At 34.9% G+C, this 11,671-nt stretch overlaps 2 protein-coding genes across 3 annotated transcripts; both read right to left on the reverse strand.

The window, feature by feature from the left end:
- Positions 1-2,505: 2,505 nt before the first annotated feature.
- Positions 2,506-5,926, reverse strand: LOC126656006 (uncharacterized). Of its 2 annotated transcripts, XM_050350439.2 has the most exons (2): positions 4,072-5,924; positions 2,506-2,874 (listed from the first exon to the last, which is right to left on the reverse strand). In XM_050350439.2, exons 1-2 carry the CDS (start codon positions 5,805-5,807, stop codon positions 2,868-2,870), a joined length of 1,743 nt encoding a protein of 580 aa, XP_050206396.1. In that variant the 5' UTR covers positions 5,808-5,924; the 3' UTR covers positions 2,506-2,867. The 2 variants fall into 2 exon arrangements, with proteins under 2 accessions (XP_050206396.1, XP_050206397.1); XM_050350440.2 differs by lacking the exon at positions 2,506-2,874 and having other exon boundaries at positions 4,068-5,926.
- Positions 5,927-7,981: 2,055 nt separating this feature from the next.
- Positions 7,982-10,905, reverse strand: LOC126657538 (uncharacterized). The gene is made up of 4 exons (XM_050352243.2): positions 9,776-10,905; positions 9,465-9,662; positions 9,003-9,094; positions 7,982-8,909 (listed from the first exon to the last, which is right to left on the reverse strand). Exons 1-4 carry the CDS (start codon positions 10,532-10,534, stop codon positions 8,159-8,161), a joined length of 1,800 nt encoding a protein of 599 aa, XP_050208200.1. The 5' UTR covers positions 10,535-10,905; the 3' UTR covers positions 7,982-8,158.
- Positions 10,906-11,671: the final 766 nt, after the last annotated feature.

Consider the following 11,671-nt stretch of genomic DNA (forward strand, 5'->3'; position numbering starts at 1 on the left):
TAAACCTTGATTCGCAGATCGCCTTACAAAATAAATTACATAACTGCTCTAACACAATAAGATCCAATCCTTTTCTGTCTAACAGAACACTCACAAACTCTTCATAAAAAACAACAAATCTTTCATATAGAAAGAACAGCAAACTTTTAAAAAAGAAAGACAATCGCTGTAAAATAGTTATAAAAAAAAACTAATATAACCTATAACGATTTCATCTTCAATCTTGAAAGGTCTTAATCCATCTCTGATTTTTATTTGTATATATATTGAAATTGATGCGCCTCGTCGATAGATTTACCAACCAAAATGAAAAAGATGAAAAGGAGTCGGTCATTTATTTTATTCTAAAGCAATAAAAAAGAAATGGCTACCGCCAACGGCAAAAATAAACCATTGACGGCAGCCGAAGCGAAAAACAAAAGAAGAAACGCTTGACGGCTAGGGTTTCTATTTGAGAGAGAGGGGAGAGCGTTTTTCCACAATCTATACTTTATTAACTTCATTAATAGTTTAAATCATTTACATAGAAAAATTTCACAAGTTGGTTTTCTATTTTTTTTCTTTAAACTGCGAATATTACCGATTTTTCATTCAAAAAACACTCTAACTAATAATAGAATTTAAATTTAAAAACTGTATCATTTGATTCAGGAATAAATATTAGAAGTGTCCGAATAAATTACTCATGAAATAAACAAAAATAAATGATAAAAGAGCCCAATATAATAAAAATAATATTTTTCATATGAGAACCGATTTTCTCAAATTATGAAGTCATCCATGTTTAAATATTGCACAAAAATTATCAGTACTCAAATGATATAAACGTCTGTTAGGTCGTGAATTCAAATCTTCTTCATCACTTATAACTTGCTAGGTAACTATTTGAACCTAATGAATTACATGCATAATTTTGTATAGATAGCAATTTTTTTATATAATGTCTGATTTTTTCGTTTCAGACTTGTCAACCTTGAAGATCAAAGAGGACGACAAGGGAAAAGTATCTCTCACAAAACTCAGAATAATTATGAACCGGAAACTAATGAGAGAAAAATAATAATCATTAAGTTATTACTATATCAAAAGATAATTACCAAGTTGTATGGAATTGAAAGCTATATAAATGCAATTAATATTTCTTCTTAATTATTGTTTGTGTTAATTTAGTCGATTAATTTAGTAGATCAAACATTATGCTCCACTGCTTATAATTGTTTGTGGGTTTTCTCTCCTGCAACAAACTCTTGATTTATGCCATTAATTTTGATTGAACTATAGTCTGGTAACTTGTAAATCCCTCGTATTTCCCAGTAGTTGCACACAAATTTGAAAGCAGAGCAAACTTCACAAGTTTCTCAGCTGCAACCTCAGCCATTGGGCTTGTCCCTGATTGCAGCAGCCACTAAGCAATGCTCACCAACCTACTGCTTCTTCAGAGGAACTGTTACATGTAGGCATTCTTTCGATTATTTCTTTCGCTTCTTCAAGGAGGCTCTCTCGGCTAAGAAGATCTACCATACATCCATAGTGTTCACTCTTGAGCTCAATACCATACACATTGCACATTTTATCTAACACTCCTAAACCTTCATAAGCCATGCCGGAATAACTACAAGCAGAAAAAATAGCTACGGATGTAACATCATCCGGCTTAACCCAGCCTCGTCCATCTCCGTAAACAACTTAAGTGCACCCACTGGATCACCATGCATTGCCAGACCAGAAATCATGACATTCCAACAAACTGTCTCTCTGAGACTTTTCATCAAACAGCTTTTAAGCTAAATCCACATTCCCACACTTCGCATACATATCAATTAGACCCGTAATCTAATAGATACTGCAATGCAATCCTAATCTTTCCATAAATCTATGAACTCAAATATCACTATCCAAAGCACCTAATTGAGCACAAGCACAAATAATGCTTAATACAATTCCCTCGTCCGGTACTATATTATTCAATTGCATTTTCAGTGTTAGTCAACTAAGTAAAGAATTTAGGGAAAAATTAATTGTTAAATATAAGGAACGAAATCATTGACAGATTCAAAAGTGGGAAACCATGTCGTTCTTTTAAATTTAGTCATTTGGCTCAATTGACTAACTCAGTTGACTAACTCCAAAAGTGGACAGAAGGACCAAATCGTTGACCAAAATAAAAATGAAAGACTATCATTTGAATTTTAAACAGAAAAAACAAAAATGTGAATTATGGCATATATGGAGAACCTAATAATAATAATTTACTTTTAATTAAAAGATGGTAATATACAATAAAAAAAAGTGTATAAACCATTATTGAAGTGTATATAGTCGTTACCCGTATCATATATGCCATTAAATCATTCAGGTGTGTATTGGACCAGGACTCAAATTTGCAGGCAGTTCTACAACTATTAGCAGCATACTCCACGGATTAGCAAAATAACTCAGAAATGATTTAAGTAATGTGCCCATCAAGCATTCGAGCTTGGCTTCATGCTTTTACAGCAAACAACATGAGAAGGCCTCTTTAACATTTAAAACAAAACTAGCTCGCAAAATTCATTGATAAACGTAATCTCTAATCAAATCTAACATCACTAACACTAACAGTATTCCAAACCTCAAATCGAGGTTCTTCGCAATTGATGTATTATACAGTGAGATGATGAGATCTTACAGTAATTAAATTCCACCAACTGGCACATAAAATTCAGTTGAGAACTAAGAACAACATTTGATTCCTCTACGGCGGCCCTGATTTCTGTATGTAACATGTACTCTTTTGAGCAGCATGGTCCTTTCTCTATCTGGACGACTAATGTGAGCCGATGCTCATTTAACTTGTGAAAGCAACAGGCCACGTGCGAAATAAGAAATTAGTCCCTGCAGAACAGACGGCCAAAGATGAAATGTTAGCTTTTTAGAAAAAACACAAACCAACACATATATATTAATGCAGGCAAGCATTCATAAAAACAAACCAGCTCTTCTTTTTTATATAAATTGGAAACGAAGCAAGCATTGGTGATTATTGAACACTTGAATAGATAAGAAAAGTTACTCGAACTGATTTTTTTAAAGTCTAAGAAGTCCAATTCAATGCACAAGAACAATTAGCATAAGCATAATACCAACTCATACATAAAATAGAAAGTCCAGAATCAACCACCAAATACAAATACATCCCTCGTTCCCAAATATATCTCATAAAACAACAGATCAAATTCCTTTTTTCATACGCAACTACAGGAGATAATGCCTGATGATAAATACATCAGTATTGAACCCTAAAATTCTATTTTCTGCTACAGATGCGTGACTGATTTTTAGAATTCAGCCAAGACATGAAACTAGTAGAAAGCAGTAGCATTGGGCTGGTCAACTCAACTAGACATGACAAGTAATCACGCATGCTAAATCTAGCAGCACAATTACACAAGAGAATAAACCAAAGAATGGTTCACATATGGCAAGAATCGATACAGCACAATTAAGCATAAAAAAATTGGCAGGGTAGATATTGAACAATCAAAAGTGTGAACAAGGGGTACATCATTATCTGCTAACAATATACGAGACTTGAAAGGAACTTGAAGCTATCTACTAAAACAAATGCAAGTGCAGGTGTTTGAATTTGTCTTCGGTGCTTCAAACTAACATTCCTCTATAAATAATTAAGCAAATACAAAGAACTGGACTAAGTAGTAGAAGGAAGCTAAGGTGAACATCAAATTCATATCATTTTTTCCTGAAAATGAAATATTTAAAATCTTGGGCATATGCATGATTTCCATAGATAATAATCTTCAATGCATCTTTAAAAACCACCTTACGGATTTACAGCCAAGCAGAAAAAAGACAACTATAGAACTTTCAATTCAATTTCCTTGAAATTCAAATACCCTTTTTAAATTTAGGTTTGTTAACTATAATCTTATGACAATATGCGCCGCAGAATTGATACATTCACTATACAAAGACAGCATTAATAAGTAGACAGGGAATATAAATTAGCAATACAAGAAGATACACATCCAACCAGATTAAGCATGAAAATTTAGAGCATGAGATAATGCTTACCAATACTTAATTAAGCCATCCCAGCCGCATGTAGCAACTTTGCTTTGCTCCAATGGATGCCATTCGGTTCCAATACACACCCCCTCATGACATTTAAGAGTCCTGAAAACTTTACAACTCTTCCAGTCCCAAAACCAGCACTTGCCCTCACCATCTCCTGACATGACAAACCGCCCATCAGGTGAGAAATTGACTTGGCAAGCATAACCAGCCACAATATGCCCTGCAAACCTCTTCTTCTTATTCAACTGAAACCTTTCCTTGCTACTATAGATGAGAATCTGGTTATCCAAACTCTGTGCTGCAAACCAATTTGTGTTGGGGTGTACTGCAATTGATGGCATAGAATGCATGTGAGGTTCACTAATATACTTAATAACAACAGGGATCCCAAATTCCCACACCCGAAGAGACTTATCATCACTCGAGGTCACAAATCTCCGATTGTTATCCACAAAAGTTATAGTATTTACTGCCCCCAAATGTTGATCATACTCCTGAGTAATCTGCCCTGTATTCATATCCCACTGCACAATTTTCTTATCACTCATACCCGCCAACAATATATTCTGCTTATCATCATCAGGATTAAGTTTAACAACATAAGGAATCTTCCCAGTTGAAAAAGTCGAAATAACCTGACCAGTCTCAGTATCCCAATACTTAATATTCTTATCATAACCAGCAGACAAAAACTTAGTCCCGTCATTAGAAAACGAAATATCTCTAACAGCCTTAGCATGGCCCATGTAAGTTCTCATACACTTGCCTGAATTAAACACATCCCAAATCTTAATCTTACTATCCATACCAGCAGAAAGAATCAAATGCCCCTTTTTAGGGAAAAACCTAATAGCAGAAACCCCCTTTGTATGTCCACTCCAAGTATGCACAAGTCTTTTTGGAATATAACAATGATCATTACTCGCTTTTGCATCTTTCGGCGGCTCAATCCACGACCTCCCTTGATAATCCTTCTCTTCCTTTCCGTGAAACGTACTCTTATCAACAACAGCCTCTCCTTTATCACTAGCTCCCTTCTCCTCCTTCTTCTTGGCATACTCCTCCGCGTACTTCTTCTGCTCTTCCGTCAACTCCGTCTCTAAACCCTCCTTCTTACCCGCCCAAGGACTCTTCCTATTCTTCGCTAACCAAACATCACTCGCAGGATTATTCAACACCTCTTTATCAACAGCATTATCATCAGCACTTTCATTACTCTCCTTTTCTTTCTTCCTCTCAATCTTTTGTCTCTTTTGTTCGTTTTGGGGAATATTATAAACAGAAATACCATCATTCTTATTTAAAGCATCTAAATCACCAACATAATTATTACCTTCGGAACCAGACGGGTCGGCGGCGTAGCCGTACTTGTGAAAAGTATTATACTGCTCATCGAACAAGAATGAATCAATAGCCGCATCTTCGACAAAGCCGAGCTTGTGGTTACGCATGCCCTGTGCGATTCCATCTTTGGCGTACGGATGTGCGGGACCTTGAATTGGAGCCCAGAGCTGGTCATAGGTAGGATTAAAAGTGATGGCGTGTTGTACGGGATCTATTGGTCTGGAAAGAATTTGATTGGCTTGTGCTACTGCTAGGGCTAGGGTTGTGTCGTCGACTTTCGGCGCTGCGGATTTGGATGGGAGGAGACGCGGTGGTGACGAATCCGGTGAGGAAGGAGAGGAATCGTTGTCTAAGTCGTCGTCGTTTTGGTATGATTGAAGATGATCCATTTGTGTTTAATTGAGCTGAATTACAGATTTTAGGGCTTATCAGGAGAACCTTTGAAGAGAAATTCTTAAGGCGAGGTGATATCAAAACGACATGTCGGCGTGAATAAGGTTTATTAAGATTACGGCTTTACTGCAATTACTTTTTCAATGGATCCACTGTTTTTCTAAACAAAAAAATAGAAGTGAATTAAGAAAGGCTAATCCTCTCAAAAAAAACTCTCATTTTTTAGCCCAATTCAATTTCACCCTCACGTTGCAAAACCACCAATTTTACCTAAATTACAACCTTTGACTTTCAATTGCACCCTTAAATATCAAATCGACCTCTTTTCATTAGAAAATATTTAAATAAATACTTTACATTTTAACATGTATTCTAAATAATGCTTAATGTTATATTTAGAATAAAAAAACACTTCTTTCAAAAATAATAAAATTTAATACTAATTTTTTATTTTATATAAATAATATTATGCTAACAAATTATTAGTATCTTTTTTATTAATTATAAAATTTCAATATATTAAATCGGTTTTATCCCAAATAAATAATTTTAAAATTTTTATTTCCACAATCGCCTATTCGTACTCCGACTGTCAACCCGGCAAAAAATTCCGTCACTCGTCTTCTCCGAGACGAACTCAGATCTGAGTTCGTCTCAGAGAAGACAAACTTCTCCATTGGAAAAGATGAACAATTCATCTTCTCCAATGGAGAAGAATTTGGTCTTTTCCATTTGGAGAAGACCTTTGCCTTCTCCAGAAGGAGAAGACGAGTGGTCTTCTCCATTTGGAGAAGACGACATTCTCCTCGTCGTCTTCTCCACCTGGAGAAGACGATCTGGAGAAGACGAGAAAAGCCGAACCCGTTTTTTTTTTGTGTTGTGGATATTAAATAAAGTATTATTAATTTAATTTTTTTTAGAAAAGATGGTATTTTTGTTTTAAAAATAACATTAAGGACTATTTATAATATTTGCTAAACTTTGAAGTATTGGAAAAAAGGTTAATTTGATGTTTGAGGGTGTAATTGAAACGAAAAGCTGTGAATTTTTAAATTTGAGGGTGCAATTGAAAGCGAAAGGTCGTAATTTGGATAAAATTGGTAGTTTTACAACGTGAGAGTGCAATTAAATTAGGGTTAAAAGGTGGTGGTTTTTTTAAGGGGATTAGCCATTAAGAAAATCAAAACAAAACCTTAATTAACTCAAAGATGGAGAACACATGTTTTCAAAAACCAAGCTTACAAATTTACCAATACTAAAAATCGGACTTAAGTGGCAATATGCCCCCGAACTTGCAAACAATGAGCAATTAACACATATATTAATTTTGTGGGCAAATCAGTACACAAACTTAATGATTATGGGCAATTTACCCCATTTTAGCAATTTGCACCCTCAATTTGTAAGTTAATTGTCTCTTAAATTGGCAATTTGCCCCCTTAACTTATAAGTTAATTTGCCAAAATGGGCTAATTGCCTATAATTAACAAGTTCGTGTACTGATTTGCCAACAAAATTAATTTGTATGTTAATTGCCCATTGTTTACAAGTTGAAGGGGCAAATTGCTATTTAAGTCCTAAAAATTGACAACTTTTGATATATAAATTTAAAAAACAATAACTATATCTCAACTTTTAAATATATCTATTAATTAATCCTATATTAGAATTTTGTTGACATTTATAATTATTTTGTTATTATTTTTCAATAAATTAATAAGAGATAGATTTGAATAAATAACAATAAATTCTCTTTTAAAATTATAAAGTGAAGAGGCAAATATTATAGACTGCAGGAAATATTTATTAAATTTCCAAATACATATTTATCTAATAAATTATTTATTGAATTATATTGAGATATTATAAAAACAAAATTCAACAAATGAATCTAATAATATCTCAATAATAACTTAAATTTTTAAAATATATATATTTTTCATATAGAAATGCTGCTGGAGTGTAGGACAGAGAGTAGCTAGTAATATTTATGGATGGTGGTGATAGATTTTTCAATCTATGTCAAAGGTTTGAAATAGGATAAATTATTAAATTTTATGTTTCTCACATTATTAATGAGCTTATTTATATACTCATGAGACTGGTTGGTGAAAAAATAAATAGGAGTGAGGAAGTAGATGAAATAGAGAAGATAGTACAGATCAGCAGCAGGAACCCAATCAGACATTGTTTTTATAGCAGAAATTTGATGCAAGAAAATACATTTGTGAATCAATAAATAATGCAGCAATTCTACTTCTTTATACGTGCAAATAATGTCAAGTTCAGCAAATAATTTCCACAAAACAATGGCTTAAGCAAGTTGCAAATATATTTCTTCTTTTTTTCAAGGATTCTTCATTTTAATTCTCAGTTTTCGCGCTATCTGCGCCGCCTTAGGATGAACTGGCCGTTTACTGCTGTCACATTGTTCTACTTCAACCCAGTTCATTACTTTCAGGATTAGAGACTGGGGAACTTTCTTAGCATCACCATCTCCATTTTTTACTGCTTTGGCTTTATTCTTCATGCCATTTTCCAATGCCTTTTCTATAAACTCCATAAACCAATTTCCTGCTTCACTTTCAATCTGTTTCCCCAATCTTATTGTATTGCTTAAACTGCAATTTCCTGCAGGTTTCTTGTTTTCATCATTCTCATTGATTGCCTCAAGCGGAAATTTTCCAAGCGGCGTAGATGAACCTTTTCGCTCCGCCTTTTGCATAGTAGTACTTGACCGTAGGAGCTTTCCGAAATTTGCCTTCTGTTGTTCACACCTTTCAGGAAATGTAGCAATTGATTTGTATAAAGCTGTTCTTCTTTTCGACGAACTTAGTTCTGAATTCTTGGCTTGATTCTCCATAGAGTTGTGTATGATTTCGTGTAAGATGGGAAATTCCTCTTCAGGCTGAAGCTTTTTGTTATCTTGTTGTTCGAGCTTCAGATTCTGTGCAATCTCAGAAGCTGAAGTTGTAGCTGCTTGTATTGAGACCACATCAGTAACAGCTTGCACAATTTGATTATGGAATTCTAGGAACTTGTCGAAACAGGTTGCTGGAGCATCTGGTCTAGCTGACTTGCTCAAATTTGAAAACATTCTGCAAATAGTAATTCAATTTAATTTCAAAATTCAACACCAAGATTCAAGAAAGATCATAATAAAGAATAAGAGAAGCTTAATTAATTAGTACTTGAGAGATCGAACTAAAGATTCTGTAGCTTGAGCTTCTCTTAGTGCCTGAAGGGCTATTTTCTGAGCTGTTTCTCTCTGTTGCACAGCTTCCTGTTATATAGAAAAATTAGCAAAAAGAGCAAAGCAACAACAAAGTCTCTTTACTTCAAACTAAGTAGCATGACATTTCATTCAATCAATGTTTTCCTTTTCGGAAATGTGTCGGAAACTTGGCGTTTCGGGAAAGAAACTTCAAATATAATACTATTTTGCCATGTCCCGTTTCCTCATATGGTGTACGTGCTACATAGCTTAAAAAGTATGGTTAAAAATATATTTGATAATTTAGTTCCATTTAACTGGAATCCACTTGTGAGAGGTTTCAGCTATCATACCTAAAGATAAACCATAATTTTAATTCTAGAAATGGAGAAATGATAGTAGTTTTCCCTAAAATGTATGTTAGGAGTTTTGAGTTCACCTTGCCAAGTATGCTCAATTTTCCCGGCAAACTGAAGGGCAAACTGGTGCTATCATCTGAAGCTGTATTACCAGACTGAGACTGGAATTCTGGTGCAGGGTTTGAGTTGGAATTCAGCGAATCTCCGCCGCCCATTTTGAGGCAAGCTACAACCCTTCCACTCCTCATACTTGGCGGTGGAGTTGAACCTTTCTTTTCCTATAAGGCAACAATTATTTTTATCATCTTCAGACAATTGGAAGTCTCGAAGACTCGAACAGTACATAATCTATCACATTATCAAAAAAATAAATAGAGGAAAATGTACCTACAGATGAGTTGAAGGGACTAATTGGGATTCTAGCTTCACGTTCACACACACTTTTGCTTCTCGGAAATTTTGATGCAGAAGTTGCCATAACACAGCTTTTTCTAAGTAATGCTGCAGGGCTCTCTGCTTTTCCATCACCCATTTTATGCAGTAAACCACCGCCAAATGAGCACCTAATTCCTGCACTGGCACTTCGCCCTCTAATCATCGGAGAAGCTGATTTTCCAAAGCTTATCCGTTCTTTAACCGGCGTGCATTGTTCAAAGTCTAGAGGAACTGGCTTTATAATCATCGGAGACGAAACCCCATTTTCCCCTCCAATTCCCCAAGAGCCTCTTCTGTGAATTGAACCTCTCAAATTAAGGCTTTGCTCAGCTTTCTCTCCCTTTTCTCTCAGACCCATTAACGGCTCCGGTGTACCGATAAAAGGGTGTCTCCCAGGGAGTGGTTTTGCGCCTTTAACAACCGGAACTGGTGACCCTGGCTCTAGTTTGTCCACGTAGATGAATTGGCCTAGCTGCATTTTGTCACTAAGAACAAAATCATGTTGCTCAGAAGGAAGACTAACGTAGATTGAATGAGAAGAATCAGAGACTTTAATGTAGAATCCATGTTTAGGCCAGAGATTTTTCTCGTCAAGATCAGCTGGTACAATATCAGTCACCTGTAGAAGTGAACTCCGGTGTTCACTTGTGGGTTTTGTCCCTGTGTTCATCCCATTTAGAAGCTTCAACAAAATTCCAGGTGCCAGTGCCGCCATGGCTTATAAAGAAGTCAAGGACCTGAATATTTGGTTTAATCAAGAAACGAGAGAAAACTCCCCAAATCGTTCTTGAATTATAGCTGCAAATTCAAGAATTACAAAACCCAATATAAGCCGTTCGATCAAGAATCAAGAACCGAAAATCAAGAAATATGCAGGAAAGAAAATGAGGGATTTTGGGTTGGTTGGGAAAGTGAGTTAGATTTTGAGTTGAATTTCTTTGAAGGTTTGCATGGCTGGTGTGGTGATGAAGGAGAGAGGGGTAGGGTTAGTGAGTTGCCGTTGGCAACGGTAAGTAGGAGGGAGGGGCAAAAGGAGCTCAACTTTTTCAAATATTTTGTTGTTTTTTAACGTTGAGGCAACGGTCATATGGGTGGTGCGTCTATTCGTAATTATTTTGAATTACTAATAAATACCAAAATGGAAAATGTCAGTTGTTGTTGTTTGCTGTTGGGCCCTTGGGCTTGGCTCTGCTCATACGTATTCCGCTTGTGGTTTAAATACTTTAAACTACACGTGGGACGTTTTAGTGACGAGGTTTTACAAACGGTGTCGCTTTCCAAATGTTAATTTTTTTATTTAATTAATATTTTTTATATAAAAGGATTGTATAAAAAAAAGTTCATTCAATAGCTATCATTTGAATTAAATCAGTCTCAGTTAGATCAACTAAACAGACTCGACTACAATTGATATATATAAATGATGCAGTTAAGAGTTTTAATTGTTTCACCAAAATAAGTCTCAGTTAGATAAACTTCAAATATAATAATTGATAAAATACAAATTATGTATGTTCAACATGTTGATATAGATAGTTGATTTAGATACTACACCGTAACAAACTTAGATCAATTATGCATAATGTTTTCATCGATGTTTGTTATGAAGACTCATGTAATTTATAACGACCTAACTCGTGGTAGTCTCTTAGGCTGTTGTAATGTATTTTTTTTACTTATTAAGATTAGTAATCGACAATTCAAGTCGTGACAGCATTTTAGACTGTCATGTCATACTTCTTTTCTGCCTATGTAATTGCTTAATTAATTAACTAGTTTATATTAATAATTTCTCAAAAATAAAATTTTTACTTTTACTTTTAATATTTGCTCCGTTTCAATAAAGTTGTCC

This window comes from Mercurialis annua, linkage group LG7, assembly GCF_937616625.2.
Source record: "Mercurialis annua linkage group LG7, ddMerAnnu1.2, whole genome shotgun sequence".
In the NCBI taxonomy this organism is placed as follows: domain Eukaryota; kingdom Viridiplantae; phylum Streptophyta; class Magnoliopsida; order Malpighiales; family Euphorbiaceae; genus Mercurialis; species Mercurialis annua.

Excerpts from the sequence above, each read along its gene's own strand:
- LOC126657538 (XM_050352243.2), bottom strand. The coding sequence starts at position 10,534 with ATGGCGGCACTGGCACCTGGAATTTTGTTGAAGCTTCTAAATGGGATG. Across the intron at positions 9,663-9,775 it reads TTAGTCCCTTCAACTCATCT|GAAAAGAAAGGTTCAACTCC; the intron begins GTAGGTACATTT and ends GTTGCCTTATAG. Across the intron at positions 9,095-9,464 it reads AATTGAGCATACTTGGCAAG|GAAGCTGTGCAACAGAGAGA; the intron begins GTGAACTCAAAA and ends TCTATATAACAG.
- LOC126656006 (XM_050350439.2), bottom strand. The coding sequence starts at position 5,807 with ATGGATCATCTTCAATCATACCAAAACGACGACGACTTAGACAACGAT.